General features: G+C 46.3%; 1 protein-coding gene across 1 annotated transcript in view; it reads right to left on the reverse strand.

Moving 5' to 3' along the window:
• The window catches only part of TNFRSF1B (TNF receptor superfamily member 1B), a 48,386-nt gene that overhangs the window by 13,431 nt on the left and 13,083 nt on the right, over nt 1–21,872 (reverse strand). Inside the window, exons 2-4 of the mRNA XM_089773218.1 lie at nt 8,371–8,473; nt 2,901–3,029; nt 384–542 (exon numbers count right to left, since the gene is read on the reverse strand). Coding sequence (XP_089629344.1) covers nt 384–542; nt 2,901–3,029; nt 8,371–8,473 — 391 coding nt within the window. The remainder of the gene's footprint in view (nt 1–383; nt 543–2,900; nt 3,030–8,370; nt 8,474–21,872) is intronic.

A 21,872-nucleotide genomic window follows, 5' to 3' on the forward strand; every position in this document is an offset into this window, starting at 1 on the left:
CACACATACGGAGCAAATTGTAAAATGGAGCTAAATAATAAAACAAGAGAGGCTCGGAGTGGAGACAGACATGGAGGGCTTTACTGAAACAGGCATCTGTGGCAAGATAGGAACCCTACATTCCCTCCATCACCACCCTTGTCAACTCTATTGTGACTCTTACTGATGTATTTGGTGCATCGATATTGTTATGATGCACCAAAATACACACTAGAAATACCTAGAAAAATAATTTAGGAGACCAGAGGAAAACATTTTTGTAATCTATAGCGTCCAAGATAGATCAGCAATTATTTTTATGGGCAGGCAAATAGCGAAAACTCTCACACTTCATCCAGTCATTCTTTGCACAAGGAACCTGCTCACTCAGACATAATATTCACCTGGTTTGGAAACTCCATAGCCTTTAGCACATGTTTTGTGTGCTCTACAGAACAGGCAGCGCCCTTGAGAGGGTTTCAAACCTGAAGCACAGTAGGAGTTGGCTGAGCAGCTACAGATTCGGTCCTGCGTCCGGGTGCATTCTTGAGTCTGCACTAGTCCTAATTCGAAAAACAAGAAAGCAAGTTTTAAGGAACAATGAAAGTGACAGTCCTCACTGTTGCACTATTAGTACATGATGGAAGTGAAGGTCAGTTCTTTTGCAGCATGTGTCACTAGACTGCTCAGATTCCTTTTTCGAAAAAAAGCTTTTGCAATGGGTTTTGCATATATGTGGGCATATTCTCTGAAAAGTGATGTCTTTTGTACCAGCCCAATTAGCATCTGCAAAATTTACACTTAAATCTGGGTCCCCACAGTTGAAATGCAGTCCTAAATCTAAGCTCTCGTGTCTCTGACTATTATGTTTTCAATACAAAAAGAGAACAGGAGCCAGAAGAGCTGCAAATATACCTCACAGGGAGAGAAAAATATACCAGTTTATAATAGAGTGTTCTGAAGGGGTGCCCCTAGAATTTTGGTACACAGAGCTGAACCCTTCACTTCCTTCCCCTTCCTGGTCACAGCTAACCATCTCCTTTCTCCTGGCTGGCTCTCCTGTGCAGGCTCTCATCCTGTGCAGCTCCCCATAGTTATAGCAGGTCCTGAGGGCTCAACAGCTGCTCGAAGTGGGGTGAAGCTGGACAGCTGCCCAGGGAGGAGTCCTTGTGTAGGGGCTGGCCTCACAGCAGCAGCAAGGAGAAGCTCTGGCTGCCCCACAGCCCTCTCAGATGGGGAGATGGCACATGGCCCCACACCCATCCTGACCAGCACTGTGACCCCGGTGCACTAGGTTGCAATGCCACGCTCTCCGTTTTGGCTCCACCCATCATGATGGGGCCAAACCTTCATTGGCAGTGCTGTTCCTCCCATTGCTACCGACGGGCAGCTGGGGTGGGAGTGGGGCGCAAAAGGGAGTGAGGGGTGCCTTGCAACCTGCCACATGGGGGTCACAGAGCTGCTTAAGAAGGATCCACTCAAACCCTACTGTGGCACCAACACTCTCCCATAGAGACCAGCCTGGCCTCACCATGCTTCCAGCAGCCCGAGCCCTGGGCACTTCTAACAACGATCTGTGTAATGTGCATTCAGCTGAGAGTCCTGGTGGTGCTTTGGTCCTATGGACATCAGATCAGGCCAGGGGTTGCCCACCCTGTCCAAGGGTCAAACTGGCAACCTGCCAGGATCAAAGGACTATGCTTCATTTACATAACATGGAGCAAATTGCAAGTGCCTTTCTCTTTTAGTATGGAGATGACTATGTGGACTGCAGCTTCCAAAACACGATCCTGCATCTGCATGCAGGTGGATCGCAAAGCAGCCTGCATACCCTCCATCTCTACTGGTGTGCCCATCGGGATGGTATCTGAGACTATGCTGGACCTGGAGCATTGCAGGATAATCCATCTATTCTACAGTGAAGGTGAACCTCAGAGGCTGTGTCCAGACTCAGGGTTTTTTTCGGGAAAAGTAGCCTTTTTCCGAAAAAACTTCACCTGCGTCTAGACTGCAGCCGCGTTCTTTCGAAATTAAATCGAAAGAACGCGGCTTTTCTTTCGACGGCGGTAAACCTCATTTCACGAGGAAGAACGCCTTCTTTCGAAAGTGCTTCTTTCGAAAGAAGGCGTTCTTGAATGTAAATAGGGCTTCTTCGAAAGAGAGCATCCAGACTCACTGGGTGCTTTCTTTCGAAAAAGCGGCTTGCTCTTTTGAAAGTTCCGCGTGCAGTCTAGACGCTCTCTTCCGAAAGAGGCTCTTTCGAAAGTATCTTTCGAAAGAGCCTCTTTCAAAAGAGGCTTGCAGTCTAGACATAGCCAGAGAGTGCAGGGGGAAGACGGGTGAGCCAGCCGCTGCTCCCGCATGGTGTCATGTCCCCCCAACAGATCCACGGCACTGCGTCCCTAAGAGACAAGGTGCCATGAAGGAGGAGAGAGCAGGGGGGTGCTGAAGAAGGGCAGAGCTTGGGGGCCTATAAGAGACCAAATCCACCCACCACAGCCTGCTAGGACTTCCAGATAAGATCACGTAATTGCTCGGGCCACAGATGGCCCGTGGGCTAGGAGTTTGAGACCCCTCATTTAGAAGACAGAAAAAAAAAAACCCCACAACCAATCCAGACCTAGGGGTAGATTATTAGCATCATTCCACACAATCAATTCCCTCTGGATTGTACTATTCATCCAGAATGAACTTCACTTTTGTGAAGATGCCCGGTGTAAGGCCCACGCACCTCTGCTGTCTTCACAACAGAGCTGAAGTGGGACTTAAGCAGTGTGCGGGCATCTTTGCCTAGCGCTCTCAACACAGAGGTGAGTTTCACACTAGAATAAAATTCAGATCTGTCTTTTCATTCTCCACGTGACAAAGACAAAACAGAGCTCGGGAAGGGATACCCATCCCAGACAGTGACTTAGGCATACCAGCTCCGCAGGGTGACGAGCATCCCAAGCAGCGTCGAGCTTTGTTCCAGATCGCCGTGTACATGTTATTTGGGCAAGGTTCACATTGTGTGTTGGTACTGCTATTGCAGCTGTGAAGCATATGGAAACCTACAAAACAAACAATGAAAATGTCTGCTTGGAATGACTCAGTAGGAATTGCAGCTAGTAAGTTTCGTTCAGAGCCGTGGGACTGATTTCCCTTCATCATCATCCTGTTTGCTCACAGATTAAAAGAAACACCAAGAAGTTTTGATAACCACAACACAGATGTTAAAACAATGGTGAGACTGAAACATTAAAGGATTCAAGCAAAGAATTGCCACAGCAACCTCAACTCCTCATCCTCTGGTTCGTAAATATTGCAATATAAATATTGCGCCAAATTCTGACTTAAGATACTTCTTAATTGTGTATGGCACTTGGATACCAAGCTGATAAGCATCTTAGAATTACCACAGACTCACGGATAGATGTACTCAAGGCCCATTGGATTTAAGTAGGAGTTGCAAACATGGACGCAAGGGCAGAGTTTGATGATCTGAGCTGCGTAATAAAAATATTCAGCACCTATCAGCATCTTCCTTGCCAGGAAGATCTCAAAGCACCTTACAAACATGCAGGCACGGATTTAGCAAAGAACAAAAACAAAAGCATTCAGAGTGAGTGTGAGCAAAAGGATCACAGACCAGCAGTCTTCTCAGCCATAGCATGGCAGCCATGTGAGACAGGGGGAAAAACTTGCTGGAATATTTGGTGATACTGGACTTTTGAAAGGAGACCCAGTACAAATAACCCTAAGAGACAATGCTGAACCATAGCCCATCTATTATATATTTGAGTGTCTGTCTGTCTGTCCATCCATCCAAGAACTCTTAAACAGGGGATGAAGAACTTGCGGCCCAGGGGCCGGATCTGGCCCCCAGCTTCCCTGGAACCAGTCCCCAGAATTAGGGAACTGGTGCTTCATCCCTGTGGCCCCTCTCCCACCACCACTCCACTCCTGCACCCTATCGCCCTCCCAGATCCACCCACTCTCAACCCACTCCTGCAGTCTGTGGCGCCAGGACAGGCAGGGAGCGGCCTTAGCATCCCCACTGGTCACCTGATCTCCCTGCAGCATGGAGACCCAGGGTCTGATATTCCACAAGTCAATGCTGGGTCACAACCCGTAGTTTGAAAACCCCTGCGCTACACTCTATTGTACCTGCCTGGGCACTCACAAATGGATTTACAACCATAACATGAACGTTTTGTTCAGAGTCACAAACCACCTCCATTCTTGAAGGGCCTGGAACTCTGAGATTCTTCTGAATGCCACACACAGTGCCACCTAGTAGCCATTCTTTTACAAAGTAACTGCAGGAACCAACTGCAGAGAGAGACTGCGCAACTGGCCTTCATGTGCAAATTTGACACCATTACTCAGGGACTTAAAGACATGAACTGGATGGGCCGTTATATTCAACACCCAAGCGATATCAAAAGCTAAGTATCCGACACTTATAGTTCACTCTATTAGCCTCATTTAGCATAGGCACTATAATTGACTGGGTTATTTTTTTCTCCCCCCACCCCTTTTTCTGCTTTAAATGTTGGGATTTCTGTGTCTTTTGTTCCACTCATCTGAAGAAGTGGATTGTCCCCACGAAAGCTCATGATTATATATATTAGTCTCTAAGGTTCTACAGGACCACTCTAATATTGTACTAGTCAGCCACTAGGTGGCACTGTGTGTGGCATTCAGTAGAATCTCAGAATTCTAGGCCCCTCAAGAATGGAGGTGGTTCGTGACTCTGAACAAAACGTTAATGTTACGGTTGTTCTTTCAGAAGTTCACAACTGAGAACTGATCACTGACTTAATACAGCTTTGAAACTTTACGATGCAGAAGAAAAGGGCTGCTTTTAACCTTAATTTAAATGAAACGAGCACAGAAACTTCCCTGTCACATCTCTCTTTTTTTGTTTTTAAACTTGCCCTTTATTTTGTTTAGTAATGTTTGTTGCACACTGTACTGTATTTGCTTTTTTTGGTCTCTACTGCTGCTGGACTGCACACTTTTACTTTCAAAGAAGGGGTGTGGTTGACGAGTCCGTTTGTAACGCTGGAGTGTTAGTAACTCTGAGATTCTCTTGTACCTTATTTCAGCCCTACGGGCAGAGCATTGAAGAATTATATATTAAAATGCACCTGCTGTGTATCGCTCACAAAGAAGCTCTGTAGCCAGTCCATATCTGGTATCGGAGCATGATATACAGGAACATGTTGGAGGAGGTGCTTGCCCAATGAAAGGAGCACTGAAACACAGCCAAGAAACCTTTCATAGCTAACTGCGGCCCCAATTTTGAGCATCTCTATTTTTGCGATTATTGATGTACTGGAGATACAAGCTAGGCCCTGGCAGATAACCCAGATAACATGAGAAATTATTTCCAAATATATTGTTTTCAAATATATTTTTTCTACAATTTCTAATTCTGCATCCATACATCCTGTTAATGATTTAGACTCTTAGGTCCACATTTTTAAAAGTTATTTAGGCCCTGTTGTGCTCAGCATTATAACACCACACTCACTGAGGAGTCCAAATCTCATTGACAATTTAGATTCCTAACTGCCTAAATTCCCCTTGAAAAATGATACTGAGGCTCCTAAGCTTTGCAATGCTAATGGCAGCACTTAAATATCTTTCAAATATTTTTTTAAATAAATCAGCAAGAAATAGCCTTCCGTTCAACTTGACAGATATTGACAACTACAGAGACTTTCAGTTTCCTATGCACTGGTCCAAATCCTGGGCTTGTTATTGTGAACTATAATAAAGGGGAGAGGGCGACATTAGAGCTTAATCACTACTTCTAGAGCGTGAGAGTTTAATTATGAATCATGACTCTTGCCTCCACAGGAACACAGGAAACCCAAAAGATGTATCTTGACATTTCTGGTCAATTCGAACAGCTTAGGCTGCTTTAACACATGCTTGTTTCCTGCTTAATCATCCAAATCTCTGAGACAGGAACTTTGCACTCAGAGGCAAAGAGTATTTGCTCAGCATGTTGTGAGGCAAATGCCAGGGGTGTAAAATAGTTTTGGTGGCTTTGCTCTTTCATGACAATGAACCCACAAAACTGCTGCTCTCTTTGGGCTTTATATCTGTATTACCAAAATTCTTGGTAGACAGCAACTACATGGCTTGGCCTGTAACAAAACAAAACAAAAACAAACAAACGCTTTCTTTGCTCAGTAACTGCTTACCAACAAGATGTTACTATTAAGAAGTCATTGGAGCAAGGGAGACAACAGCCACGCTGGGTCCCTGGCAAAGTGGGAGAGGGCCGGAGCAGACAGCCCACAGTGCCACTGGGAGTGTACTGCCCTCCCCCCGCCACCAGCCCTCAGTGCTGCCTGGAGCGCGCCACACTGCCCGCCCCCCAGCCCTTAGAGCTGCCCAGAATGTGCTACACAGTGCTCCAGTGGTGATTTTAAGGGGCCCAGGGCTCCAGGCACTGCCACAGTTGTGGTGGCCAGCAGCCCCGGATCCTTTAGAACGTTTCTCAACCAGTGGCACGAGTAGCCTTAGGGATACTCGAGAGAAATTTGGGGAGGGGAGGTGTACGTCAGCACATCTGAAATTTGAAGAAAACTGAATTTTTGTTTTAAGTTTTACAGCACTTTATTGTTTTTTGTACTTTTTACACCCAAAAATTTCATCGCCCACCCAGCTACAATTAAGTTGTTTAAACAAATGTGTTGCAATAGTAGAAAAAAAAATTGTGTGTCTGAAAACTGTAGGTTTTAAAAAATATATATATAAAAAAAGTTTGAGAAACACTGCTTTAGAATCACTGGGCCCCAAGGCAACTGCCCTCTTTGCTCCAGCCTATTGGCCGGCCTGCATTGGAACACGGGTAGGCCTGGTTTGTCATAAGTAACATGCTTCATTTCTTAGCGGGCATAACTGGGAAGGTGAAAAGAAGGTGAAGTTGTAATTAGGGACATGGAAAACAGTATGCTGGAGTCAGACTGTCTGAGCTAGATAAGAAAAGCAACACTACCCTGATGCTAACTAGGGACTGTGGACAAAATAAACCTGGGAAGTAAAGATAAGGTTCCAGTGAAAAACCCATGGACAGACAAAAGCCAATCAAAAAATGCATATTGTATAACAAATGCAATGAACTATATATATTCAATCATAAGACTCTTTGTTCATAAGCCAATTCCACCCCCATTCCAAGTTAAAAAAAAAGAATTGTAAAAATCTCAATGACCCATTCATAAGCCAACTCTATATCAGCAGTTTGCAAACTTCTGGTCCCCACTCATCAGTGTAAGCCGCTGACACGTCGGGATGTTTTCTTTACCCGGATTGTCTGCAGACACAGAGTCTCTCAGCTCCCATTGGCTGCTGGTCACTATTCCAAGCCAATGGGAGCTGCAAGAAGCAGTATGGGCCAGCGGACGTCAACTTCCCGCCCCTCCCGTTGACCTGAAATGGTGAACAGCAGCCACTGGGAGCTCAGGGGCTCCATGTCTGCAGGTACTTAAAACATCCAGGCACAATAAATAAGATAAAAAATCCAGAACTGAGCTGAGTAGAGAACTGGATGAAGTATTCTCACAGAACTGGACGAGGTATTCTGGACAGGCTGAGTGGAAAAAGTCTTGGCGGGAACACCTACAATAGGAAATGCCATGTACTCTAGAATTCTGTCTTTGAAAGCGGTCAGTGCTTCATAGGGAAAAGGCAACTAACTCCATAATGAATAACTAGAAAATAACCGAATCTGCCCAGAGATAGACTGTAGCTAATCATGCTGTGTAAATACTAAAGTGATTAATAGTATACTTTAGTATAGTATATTAAAGGGATATTTGCAATTACTGGGTTTGGGCTGATATTGGCTAATAATGTTAAATTGGGGCAAGGATTTGGTTTTGGTGGCTTAATTCATTCTATACGTCATATTCCTTGAATAAAAATACATTTTTGCAAATATTTTAATAAAAAGATTATGCACAGAAAACTGGCAGGTGAAGCTGCTTCTGTTCACTTTTAAGATCCTCGCAAATTCCCAACACACCCCAAACCTCACGATGAAACAGCCAAAGCTGCTAAGCTGCAGCTAGCTAGGAGCCAAACCATGCCAGATAATACTCAGGGCCCAGCCTCATCCAAATGTTCAGCAAGTTAGGTGAACCTTTTGGCAAACTCTGTCCAGCTTTATAACAAACTAACTCAGGTGATTAACTACATGCCCTGTGGTAAATTTCTCTCTCATTCCCAGTATCACTCACGCAACGTCTTAGGGCTGCAAGTATATTAAAGCAATAAAAATCAACAGATCCTCGGTCTGTCTCAATGATACAGGCATATCACATTTATCCAGAAAACAGGTGAATTTCGCCTTACAAGGAATGGTCATAATAAACAACCTAAATTCGTTACCTGGACGGCACTTGCTGCAACACTTATTTACGTTTTCATCAAAGTATTCCGAGTGTTCGTCTTTGCACTTGTTGGTCTGTGGCGTATAAGGTAACGAATAGTCCTAGGAAAAAGAAAGGAAAAATTGTCAGGTGCAAGTGTTGTTGGTGTGTTTGGGTTTTTTTAACAAAGAAAAAATAAGTTAGCAGTTGTTTTGAGACAGGAAATATTTCACTGTAGGTGTGAACAGACCCTCAACTCCTAAGTGGGTTCTTTAGTTGCAAGCTCAGTGCAAATAAATGATAAAAAGTAGAAATTGAAGAGTTAGTGCTACAGAATCAACATATTAACAGCAGACTGAAAAGCAAGCTAGCTGCAGTGTACATGACCTAGTAGACAGAGGAAGCTGAGCCGAGCTCTGTTTGTGGAGTAGCATGGGCCAAAGTCTGCAACCAGGGCAGAAGCTTATCCTGTGTTCTAGCTGCAGCTGATGCAAGTTGTAGTTCTTGAAGAGAACGTAACTTGAGTGATTTCAGGCATGTTTATGTATCTGGATCTGTGTCCTCTTTATCCTTTGCCCAGGTGTATACTAATATAACTTGCTTTCTTCTATGGGTTGCTCCAAAGGTAACACAGATTGAACCGCTTTAGTCCAGAACCCTCGGAAGCTGACCAGCGCCAAACCAGAGAATTTGCCAAGCCATGGGAGGTCAATGTTGTCTGACAGCATTACCAGCACTTCCATTGCTTACTGGGCTCTTATAAGCATCGGGGGGTAGCCAAGTTAGTCTATAACTGGAAAAACAAACAATGAACAGTCTAGCAGCTACTCTTCAGATTAATGGAGTATTAAAAGTCTAGTTCCAAAATAAATAGGGACGGGGGGGGGGGGCAGAGGGAAGGGGGGGGGAGAATAGTGAATTTGAGCATTCCTGTTATGGGAAGCTGACAGAGAAGGTGAAAATTGTTCTTAAATCATTAGGATGTGGAAGGTAGTGTACTAGCCAGGTAATGTCTTTATTCATACCTTTGTGTAGGTATGAATAAAGAGTTGCCAGATGGTTTAACCAAAAATACCAACCCCTTCTCCCTTCTCCCCACCCCCCAAAAAAAAACAGGGGAAAAAATTCTGTTGAGTGGGGAAAAAAGGGGGGGGGGGGGGGAGACCAAAGCAAAATAAATAAATAAACAAACAAACAGCATTAAAACAGCACAACCCCTTTCAGAGCGCGTGCAGAGTCAGAATAGGGATAGGAATAGGGGAATGGTTGAGCACTAAGACCCAGGGAAGGCATTGCTTCCCCTTGGTCTTTAGGCTTTTTGCCGGTGGCCATTTTGTTTTCTTGATCAAGCCAGAATGCAGCTTCCCTGCAGAACCAGGTAAGCAAGGTGTCCGGGGGCGGGAGGGCTGAGGGGGTGTCAGGAGCTCGGGCTGGGGAAGGCTGGGGGCTGGGCCCAGTTGTCGAGTGTCCGGGGGCGGGAGGACTGAGGGGGTGTCAGGAGCCCGGGCAGGGGAAGGCTGGGGGCTGGGCCCAGTTGTCAAGTGTCCGGGGGCGGGAGGGTTGAGGGGGTGTCAGGAGCCCGGGCGGGGGAAGGCTGGGGGCTAGGCCCAGTTGTTGAGTGTATCGTAGGGTTGTCAGGTGTCCGGTATTTTCACCTTCTGGCCAGGGGGGAAAAAATTCAGAAAATACCGGACATTTTAGGTGTCCAGTATTTTCCTGAATTTTTTTTTTTAAACCAGACAGGAGGCGAAAATACCAGATACCTGGCAGCCCTACCTTTCTGATGGGTCCCAAACTTGTATATTAAGTTAAGTTCCAATGTTTCCCTGTGTATTTGGCTTGTGGAATTGGCCTGAGACAACACAGTGACTTGGAGATCCATTAATGAGTGCCCGGGCAGATGAAAGTGTTCTCCAACAGATTTCTGTGTGTTGCCTTTTCGGATATCTGATTTGTGTCCATTAATTCTTTCCCGCAGAGACTGTCCAGTTTTGCCAATATACACGGCAGAGGGGCACTGCTGGCATTTCATGGCATAAACCACATTAGTGGATGTGCAGTTAAATGAGCCTTTGATGTGGTTGGTCCAGTGATGAAATCGTTTGTGTAGATCTATGAACAAAGTTGGCACTGGGGCTGATTGCAAGGGTGGGTTCCTGGATGATTATGATGGAGGTGTGCTGCGTGGTCACTGGAAAAAATTTGTTTGCAGTTAGGAGGTTGTCTGTAGGCGAGGATTGGCCTTTCCCCCCCTAAGGCCTGTAAGAGTGAGGGGTCATTTTCCAGGATAGGTTGTAGATTGATAACACATTGGAGGGGTTTAAGCTGTGGACTGTAGGTGATGACAAGTAGAATTCTGTTGTTTTCTCTTCTTGGCCTGTCTTGAAGTAGTTCATGTCTGGGTACTCGTCTGGCTCTGTTTTTTCACTTCTCTGGGTGGGTATTTCAGTTTTAAGAATGCTCCATAACTATATAGATTCTGTAGGTGTTTGTTTCTCATCTGGTTGTATCTTAGGGTGTGTCTAGACTACATGGGGAAGCCTTTGTCGACCACTCCTGTAAAACTCGTTTCACGAGGTATAAGGGAACGGTCAACAAAGGCTTCCCTTGTCGACCGATCCGTGTCTAGACTGCCGCGCTGTGCCGGATCAGCTGATTGTCAGCACAGCGTGGCAGCCATTTTTATTTTAATGAAGCAGGGATTATTTAAATCTCCACTTCATTGACTATGTCGGGTAAACTATTTGACATGGCTCTGTCAACGGAGCCATGTAGTCTAGACACACCCTTAGGGCTTGGCTATAAACAGTAGATAGATACATTTCTCAATGATGGAAACTAGAGGCATGAAGGTAAGTGTAGCGGTCTGTAGGTATCCAGTATAAGGTGGTGGAAATGTGTCCGTCATGTAATTGTACTGTAGTGTCAAGGAAGTGGATCTCTCATGTGGACTGATCTGGGCTGAGGTTGATGGTGGGGTGGAAGTTGTTGAAATCCCTGTGCAATTCTCAGGAGTTTCTTTCCCCTAGGTCCATATGATGAAGAAGTCATCAATGTATCGCACAGAGTAAGGGTGCTGAAGGGTGAGAGCTGAGGAAACGTTGTTGAAGGTCAGCCATAAAGATGTTGGCATATTGTGGGGCCATGCAGGGGGTCATGGCTGTGCTGCTGACTTGAAGATACAAATTGTCTCCGAATCGGAAGTACTTGTGAGTGAGGACAAAACTGCGGAGTTCTGTAACCAAGTGTACAGTGGTGTCATCAGGGATGGTGGTCCTGATAGATAGCCTGTAATCCATCTTCATGTGGAATGTTGGTGTAAAGACCTTCTAAGTCCATGGTGACCAGCATGGTGTTTTCAGGAAGATTACTGATGTTCTGTTGTTTCCTCAGGAAGTCAGTGGTGTCTTGAAGATAGCTAGGTATGCTGGCAACAAAGGGTCTGAGGAGAGAGTCAATATAGCCAGATAATCCTGTTGTAAGTGTGCCAATGCTTGAGATGATGGGTTGTCCGTGATTTCCAGATTTGTGTATCTTGCGAAACAGATATAAAGCTCCTGGTCAGGGATGGGGGGTATTTGTGTAAATTTGGTCCTGAGCAGTATTAGGGAGCTTCATTAGCAGGTGATTTAGTTTTTGTTTGAGGTTTTTTTTGGTATTCTTTAGTCAGTGGAATCAGAGGAGAGAAGCTTATAGAATCTGGTATTGGTGAGCTGTCTGGTCACCTCCTGTTCATAATCTGTTCTGCTCATGATGACTGGCACACCCCCTTTGTCAGTCTCTGATTATAACATTAGAATTGTTTTTGAGGCTGTGTATAGCACTGTGTTCTGCATGACTGAGGTTATGTGTTATATGTTGTTGTTTGCTGACAATGTCAGCCCATGCACATTTGTGGAAGCAATCAATATAGAAGTCAAGACTCTCGTTACGACTGTTAGTGAGGTCCACATAGAAGCCTTCCTGTTGTGGGATTGGCAGGGGGAGCTGCACGATCAGTGTGTTGTACATTGGTGTATTGGAAATATTCCTTTAGGTGGAGGCGGCGAAAGTAGACCTCGAGATCTCCACAGAACTGAATCATATTCGTGGAGGTAGTTGGGCAGAACATCAGAGGTTCATTTAAATGCACGTCCACTAATGTGGTCTATGCCATCAAATGCCAACAATGCCCCACTGCCATGTATATTGGCCCAACTGGACAGTCTCTACGGAAAAGAATTAATGGACACAAATCAGGTATCTGAAAAGGCAACACACAGAAACTTGGAGAACACTTTAATCTGCCTGAGCACTCATTAATGGATCTCCAAGTCACTGTGTTGTCTCAGGCCAATTCCACAAGCCAAATACACAGGGAAGCATTGAAACTTAACTTCATGTACAAGTTTGGGATCCATCACAAAGGTAAGAATAAAGACATTACCTGGCTAGCACACTACCTTCCACATCCTAACCAAACAAACAATGGGTACTTAAGAACAATGTTCACCTTCTCTATCAGCTTCGTGTAACATGAACACTCTAATTCACTATTTCCCCTCCTTGCTTCCCCCACCCCCTTATTTATTTTAGAACTGGTCTTTTAATACTCCATTCATCTGAATAAGTGGGTTGTACCCACGAAAGCTCATGAGCTCTTATTAGACATTTAGGGGTAAATTAGAGCTACATAACAGTACAGAACACTGAAAGCCAGGACTCATGGCTGTAAAAAAATTAACTGGAAACAGAAATATAAAACCACCACAAACACTGAGAAAGTTTGAAATCTGACCTCAGTCCAGTTCTAGACATGATGGCTTGTTCTCATCTTGTCTTTAAAATAAATCATTATGACCTTTTGCAGACATCCAAAAAACCCTAAGGTACAAATCAAGACTTTTTGTTTGTTTGTTTTTACAAAATATATTTTAGGGGTTCTTTCCATTTGCCTTCTGATTACTAAGCCTTAGCCTGTATTTGCTTTATATTATTTAACTATCTCTGTATCTAAGAAGGTTGAATTTAAAAATGAGATCTGAGAGTCACATGTAGTCTCTTGATTCCAGTAACTGAGAAAAAGCACCAAACATGACTGGCAATAAAAATTGTAAGTGTTGTTAATGCTGCATAATCAAAAGGTGAACATGTTTTGCATCATGTTAGAAAAGTAACATTATCACCAGGCTGCTGTTGGACACTCAACAAACCCACAGTACATTTATAGATGGAAAGGAAAAGGGCCTTCTTCCTACATTTTCATGATAACTTCGCATTTACCAAGACTCAACAGTTTATAGACTTCTTACTTTCTGGCGATAAAATCACAACACAAAAAAATACATTGGGCAGCGTGTAAGCCACAGCTCTGAAATTTTTTTCCCCTTGTAATTTCATAGCACCACAAACAACGTGATCATCCACATTACTGGTCAAAAATCCCCAGCCCATCAAAATCAGCTATAATCAAAATGATCTTGACTGCAACTCAGGGAATAAAATCTACCCCCAAGCAGTAGGTCCTAAGCACCAGCTGTAACATAGTTCTAATCTTTAAAAGTGACTACATGACAATGATAGAAATGTAGCCATGTTCGTCTGGTGTAGCTGAATCAAAAAACAGGACTGTGTAGCACTTTAAAGACTAACAAGATGGTTTATTAGGTGATGAGCTTTCGTGGGCCAGACCCACTTCCTCAGATCAAATAGTGGAAGAAAACGGTCACAGCCATATATACCAAAGGATACAATTTTAAAAAAATGAACACATATGAAAAGGACAAATCAAATTTCAGAACAGAAGGAGGATGGGGGGGAAGGTAAATGTCTGTGAGCTAATGATATTAGAGGTGATAATTGGGGAAGCTATCTTTGTAATGGGTAAGGTAATTAGATTCTTTATTCAAACTCAGGTGTAAAGTGTCGAATTTAGGCATGAATGACAGTTCAGAGGATTCTCTTTCAAGCGCATTCTTGGACCTTGTTACTCAGCAGTTCTTCCCCTTTGCCCCCCAGTGTGTAGTCAGAGTCAGATCTCCCAACTTCATTAAAAAAAAAAAAGTATGATTTTACATGTCATTCCTATCAGCAGGTGAAAGTAACTTATATTTCTTACAGGTACTGCCCTAATGTAACCCCCTGGGAGGGGGGCAAGGGTTGGGAGGAGCTGGGAGTACGATAGGACGGTACCTGTAAGAAATGTAAGTGTAAGATAGAGTGCAAGGAGTTCAAGGCAGGGGCACAAGACAGGGTTGGGGATGTGGGAGGATGCAGGAGACAGGGCAGAAGGTTGTGAGGTGGCAGAGAGTCTCAGGGCTGGGGGAAGAAGCTCAGAGCTGGCAGTGTAGCCACCTCACTGCCCGGACACCTGAGCACCAGGGCTGGAGCCTGGGTGTGCTGTGGCCACACCGCCCAGCATGCCAGCAGTGTCCAGAGCCCCGCCCCCAGCCGGCCAGTCTCTTGGGCATGCCAGCTTATTTTCACTTTTGCCTATCAGGCTTTGTGAACCATTACTGCAGGGGGGAGAGGGGGATGGATCATGCTCTCACTCACACATTGACAGAATTAGCAATGGGCCAGCTCCAGCACCACTTAAAATGGACAAAAATCTTACCATCCATTTCCAACAGACACTGGATGACACCTTAACATTTCTCTCCTCGGCAGTCCAGAATGACACCCAAGCAACTCACACATCATCCCCCCCCCAGCAAAGAACCTGTGCCATCCAACCCATGCTGCCAGATGAAAGCGGGAAGGGGTTTTATCATTGTCAGTAACTTCCAAGACCATTAACAATGAGAAGTCCTATGGCGCCTTCTAAACTATTGAAGGCTTCAATATCTGAGACATAGGTGAGAGGATTATTCTAGGAGGGGTGGGTGAGATTCTGCGGCCTGCACTGTGCAGGGGGTCAGACTAGATGATCATAATGGTCCCTTCTGACCTTAAAGTCTATGAGTCTATGAGTAAACTAACAGATTTATTGAAGCATAAGCTTTTGTGGGCAAAGACCCACATCCATTGTTTATGCAGATTCAGAGTAACACAGCTACCCCTCTGATACTTTCTAAGACCATTGTGGACTTCGGAGACCTTTCTGTTTAAAACCTGCTTAAAATAAAACTCAGAAATGATGCCTCTTGCAACAGTGATGCTTCTTCTAATGCAAAGTGGCTGGCTACAAATCTTTCTTTTTTAAAATCCATATATCTGGCAGGTCAGATGAATACAGCACAATCACAAAACACTTTTGGACCAGCTCTTTAACAGGTATAAATTGGCATGGGTCAATTACTTGGACTGATAAACGTCTGAAAATCTTGCTCTTTGTTCTCAAAGCAACAACAACAAAAAGTTCAATGTGCCTTTAACAATACTAATAAAGCAAAGCTTTTTGTCAGCAGAAAGAGTGTAGGAGTTTCCTGATACATTAAAAGGGCACAGCTCAGAAAGTACTTAAAGTTGATTAACTCAATACAGTGCAAAAAGTCACTCCAAGAAACTCAGAAACCTCATTAGAGCAATTGTTATTGTAAGACTGATATAAACTTGGAGACAGTACCTTAAAACATGGATAAAAAGAGAAATCAAAACAGGAACAAGCTGTTTGTATACTGGCAATGAGAATATCCTTCCTCCTTGCCAAAAAAAAAAAAAAATGTTCATATTCTATTGTGTCTCTTCTTCAGTGGCTTAGATAGCCACTTCCCACTTTCATTTAAAGGGAAACCCATTGTTTTTCTTCCAGCAAGTAGAAACAGTCTGTCCTTATTTTTAGCAGTATTTGAGAATGGCGGTTGGAAAATCCACTCAGCCTGGGTCAAGATTCAGCCTGTGCCTGGAACTGAGCGGATTTACCCTTCAGGGCAGCGGTCTCCAACCTTTTTAAGCACGAGATCACTTTTTGAATTTAAGTGCAATCTAAGTTCTACCTCAAACCCAAATACCTTTGCCCTGCCTCCTTTGTGCCTCTTCTGAGGCCCCACCCCTGCTCACCCCATCCTCCCTCCCTCCCTGCTCCTTCCTCACTTTCACCAGGCAGGGGCAGAGGGTTGGGGTGCAGGTTATGCTCTTGGATTAAGGGATTTGGAGTGCGAGAGGGGCTCTGAGCTGAGCTTGGGGCAGGCAGTTGGGGATCCCGAGTATAGGCTCTGGAAGGGTGTTTGGATGCAGGAGTCCTCAGAACTAGGGCAGGAGCTCGCAGTGCAGGAGGGGGTTCATGACTAGGGTAGGGTTTCAGGATGTGGGCTCCAGTTGGCCCCAACTTACCTTAGGTGGCTCCTGGGTGGTGGTGCAGTGGGGCTAAGGCAGGCTCACCCTTGCCTTGGACCTGCCCTCTCAAAAGCAGCCAGCAAACTCCCTCCCAAGTCCTGCTGTGCCACCCGCCCTGCTCTGTGGCAATAGGATACGGGGGGGGGGGGCACCTTGACATCAGCACCCCCCCTGCCCTGCCTTGCCCTGCCAAGCAAGCAGGGCTACCGGGGGTGGGAGAGCCAGCTCCAAGGCAAAGGGCAGGAGATGCACAGCAGTAGGGGGAAGGGCAGCTGAAGTGCTGGCATTTGCTAGCCTCTTGGCCAAACCAGTCCAGGATCACCTGTCGGAGGCTCCAAGATCTACCGGTAGATCCCGATCGACTGGTTGGTGACCACTGGCCCAGGGCCTCCTTAAAGAAAAGCACCCGCAATCTGTTCTGCCATAGACACCCTCCCCAGCCCCCCACAGGGAGGGCTCACTGATTCCAGCCTCCCCAGCCCCAGCATGGCTGAAGCCTGGGAGCCATGCTGAAGCCGGGGGCGGAGCATGGGTGGGGCCATACCTGGTGGTGTGGGAAGGCATTGCCATCCTCCACCTCTTATAGCTGCCGCCCCTACATTCCGCTCCTCCTTGGCAGAGCAGTCCAGCAGATGGAACATCCGGAAAAAGAGTGGCCCGCCCGAGCACTTCCCACGCCTACGGCCACATGGTCGTCCAATATGTGCACATCTCATCATTCCCAGCTTCTTTTTTCTTCAGCTCCATCATAACGTGGAACCAAGCTTACTCCCTATCTGTGCCGATCACTAAACGATAAACGTCACCAGACAATTATCAAGACATTAAGGCAGGGCCACTCAACTTTGGAAGCCCCGGGGGCCACAATGACACTCACAGCACGTGCCGAGGGCCACAGCTTAAGTGTGGTTGCATATACATGCAGATAGCTTCTTTCACACAATGCCCCGGCACCTCCTCCCTGGGGGCTAGAAAAGCCGACATCCTGTACCCTCCTGTTCCAGCCAGCCCATCTGCTTGCATCTTTCAATGTGCACCCTGCCTGGGAGACGCCTTGTTGTTGTAGAGCGTGTTCCCAATGGAGGCCATGTCCAAAGGATCCCACTCACGGGCCAAATGTTGAGCCCCATGTAAACCCAAAGTGCACCAACAGGCTGCGGGCCGCGTGTTGAGTAGTCCTGCATTAAGGGCTTGTCTACATGGGGGTTTTGAATGATACAAATAACAGTTAATCCACTTCTAAAATGTGAGCCCTACCCATGATTCAATGCAACACAGCACATTAACTCTGGACTTAAAACGAAACCTCACGTCCTCTTGTAGAGTGAACTTCGCTTGCTGAGAACCGAATTAGTCTGCACAGTTGCTCATGTGTAAGCAACCGCCGGCATCACTGCAGCATGCCTCTGATGGCAATCCCACCCTGCTTTGTGGTCAACCTGTTTACCTCCGGGGCCCTCCCCTGCTCTGGTGTCAAGTGACAAAACCTCCCACCTTTAAAAGCTGGTGCACCGCCAGATTTTGCCCATTTGCTCCTGGATTCAAGTATATCAGCTTCCTTCTGATACTACAATAATTCTACCCCACCTCATGCCTCAAGCAGCTGTGCTAATATCCTGGAGGCTCATCACCATCTGGGAAGAAGTGCTTGGCGTAGGAAGCTCTTTTGGCCAGCCACCAGCATAAAAACCGCTTTGTAGACATTGCAAGGCAAAGGCCCATGATGTGATACCCCAGGTCTTGAACCCAGACCTGGGAGTCCCAATACAGCTGCTGCACCACCCAAAGCCTACTGCAATTTGGTGGGCTCAGAAGCTACTAGGATTATAGCCCCAGACAAGGCACCACCCATGGGAGCTCTGATTGGAGGATGACCCAGCTCCACCAATCGGTTCAATCATACTATTTAAGCCAGGAGAAGACACAGGGAGTTTGTTTGAACAACAAGGTAGTCCCGTTATGGCGGCACTAGATCCTGCTTGTGCCTGCCTCCTGCACCCATCCCTGTTCCTGATTCTCTTTCTGCTACTTGCCCCTAATTCTGCTCCTCTTCCCTCCATGCTCCTGGTTCCATGCTGGTTTTTGGCCATTCCCTCCAGCCCTTCCACCTTCCCTCCAACCTTTAGTGGCCTCTCCTGGCTTTGACCCCAGCGTCCGGCTTATGATCCTGACTCTGGCTTGGCCGTTGGCTCTAGCCTTTGGCATCTAACCTTAGCTCTGACCCATCATTTCAATTCCTGGCTCTGACTGTGGCATGATCCCTCACTCCGCTAACTGGCAGGTAACTCTCCACCCCAGAAACCCCGTGGGCAACAAGAGGAAAAGCGAAGGTATATACCCACCTCTGACTAACTCCCTTAGCTGTTCTCCCATGCCCTGCACTTTCAGTTTTGCCAGCACTATTTTTAATGTTTTTCCACAGTTGGGGGCTGGTACCATTGATTGTTAAATATATTTTCAAGAAACAGTAGTTGTAATATTGGTTCAATTAAAAAAAAAAAACTTTGTGATTTTTTTACTTGACTGTTGGTTGGCTCATAATGAAACCAGTTTAAATTCCATCCATTGTAACTCAACACTGCACTGAAGCCTTCACATAAAAGAGGGTGTGGGGGTGAGGGGGAAATCACAGGCAGGCTCCTACTGCTACCACCATAAGTAGTGGATGGAGTGCAGCGTCAACACAAGCACCTCGCTCCACATGCTAACAGCTGGATGCAAAGCTGCACATTTTCAGGCATGAGACTCAAGAATGACAGGCATCCCTAACAACATCCCCTGGGTGTTTCCATTTTCCGTGGGAAGCCTCGGTGGCTGCTCGAACTGTTGCGCAAGCGTCTGCACCGTGGCCTCCCACTCATCAAGCAGGGTCTCTCCCTTAATCTCACAAATTCTGTGCAGAATGCAACATGCTGCTATAAATGGAAGGCACTTTTTTTTTCCCCCCAGCTGTTTTTTTTAACCTATTCCACCTTTCCCGCTGGCTAAATGTGCTCTCCACTTCCATTCGGCATCTGTCCAAAAGGCCTCTGAATAGCTTTGTTAACCAGAGGAACACGATAAACATCGGAGAAACCACCATTAATACCCATAATGTTCCTGGGAGGTAAAAGTTCTCTCTCCATTAATGCAAATACAGCTGAGCGCTGGAAGATCCTGTCATCACACGCCCTTCCTGGCCACCCTGCATTTATGTTTGTAAACTTGTCATGGCCGTCAGCAGCCCTTCGGCCACTAGGAAAATGCCCCTTTCTGTGCCCTGTTACAGGGGGGAATTGGTAGAACCTAATATAGTTTGGGAAACCCCCGTTGTGCAAAACCTATTATCTGAGCACCACTGAGCTTTGTAATCTGGTGCAACAGTATCTTTTCCAAGACATGAAACGCCGGTATGACAGCAGCCCCACCAGTGAATCTTCCCACACCAAACTGGTTGACCACATGGCTATTTCCCAGATGACAATGGTAAGGTATGGGGGAGAGCATATTGGTAGGCTACTCTGCCGTCAATTGAGCCCATATCTTTAAAAAAAAAAAAATCCATCTTGAAATTCTCTCGCTACTGATGGTCACCCCAGGCCTACAGAAAAAGCCTTTCCCACCTATCCAAGCTGGGCTCCGGAGTCCAGAAATGGTGCTGCATAGGGTGTAGCTGATCCAGAAACCAAACTTTTAGTGCCTACTGCTTGGTGTCCTCTTCCTCCTCACTCCCATCCTGCTGCCCCCACTGTTGAATCTCCTCCAGCTGCTAGAGGGGTCGCTGCCTCCGCTGCCACATTAATTGTTTGGCAATGCAACAGGCGGTCTCTGAAAGCCAAATTCATCCAGCTTTGAGTGCTGAAATACACCCCCCAGCAGACTATTTGTGATTATAGCAGAGCAGAGCTTTTCTGAGTCCACGCTGGCCGACCACATTTCAAAAATAGTGCTAGCTAGTGTGGGTGGGGGAGGGCGCAGGGACATGAGAGTTCTCAAAAATTTGAAGCAGCCTGGTTTCCCACAATTCACAGCAAAAACAATCCCGGGCTGTCCACTGCTGTGCGAAGCACCACACCTTCTAAGAATGCAACACCCTCGGTTCACAGCAAGCCACCGCTGCGCAGATACAGGATTCAAATTGAGAAACGGAGCAGAAGTTCTATGCGTGTTGTGACAGGGTCAGTCCCACTCCTGGGCCCGACCCCTGTTCAGGCCACTATCCCACAGTTTAGGGGCCGCAGTACACGACTCACTCGCCTGTTAGCCTATAAAGTGCCACCAGACCATTTGTTGTTTTTTTCTGCCTTGCTATGCCCTTCTGTCCCACAACAAAACAACAGAGTAATGGAGTCTTCAGACACGGCCTGCCCACGTCCCTCACTGCCCCCTGCAGCCTTTAGCAAGGCTGACACTGTTCTGCTTGGCTCTTCTGGTCTCCTTATCAGTTGTTTGTCTTTCTCCACCTCCACTCCAACTCCTTCTCAACTCTCTCCCCCTCCTACCTCCCTAGGGAAGGCTTTTAAAGAGGCCCAATGGCAGCCTGATTCAGCTCACCTGGCCCTTAATTAATTTGAAGCCACCCTGTCTCAGCTGCTCCTAATTAGCCAGGGCAGTTGCTGCTGCTCTTGTAAGAGCTGCCTCTCTCCATTTCTACCAAGCCTTTTAACCTTCCCTGTTACAGCATGCGACTGGTGCAGTACACCTAGAGCACTTCACCAGGCGCGGCGCCACAAGCTTCCCATTCACACGCACACACGTGTGCAGACAAGCCCCCGGAATGGAGAAATCCCAGTGCCAAGCTGACCACAGTGGTTCACTGCCATCTGGCACAGCAGCTGGTAGAGGTGACAAAAGGCATTGTAACGTCCTGGCACGGCCACTTCCACAGAACACTCAGAAACACTAAGGCTATGTCTACACTGGCACGATCTTGCATCAGAGATATGCAAATGAGGCTAAGTGTGGAATATCGCTGAGCCTCGTTTGCATATCTAATGAGCCGCCATTTTAGCGGAAGAGGCTCTTGCACGAGAAGGAGCTGTCTACACTGCCCCTTCTTGCGCAAGAAAAACCCTCTTGCACAATGTCGTTATTCCTGAAAATAATCAGCGTAGCAGCATTGCGCAAGAGGGTTTTTCTTGCGCAAGAAGGGGCCGGTGTAGACAGCTCCTTTTGGTGTGAGAGCCTCTTCCACAAAATGACAGCTCATTCGATATGCAAATGAGGCTCGGAGATATTCCACGCTTAGCCTCATTTGCATATCTCTGGCGCAAGATCGCGGCATAG

This window comes from Pelodiscus sinensis, chromosome 24 (genome assembly GCF_052426305.1).
Source record: "Pelodiscus sinensis isolate ZL-2025 chromosome 24, ASM5242630v1, whole genome shotgun sequence".
Taxonomy (NCBI): Eukaryota; Metazoa; Chordata; order Testudines; family Trionychidae; genus Pelodiscus; species Pelodiscus sinensis.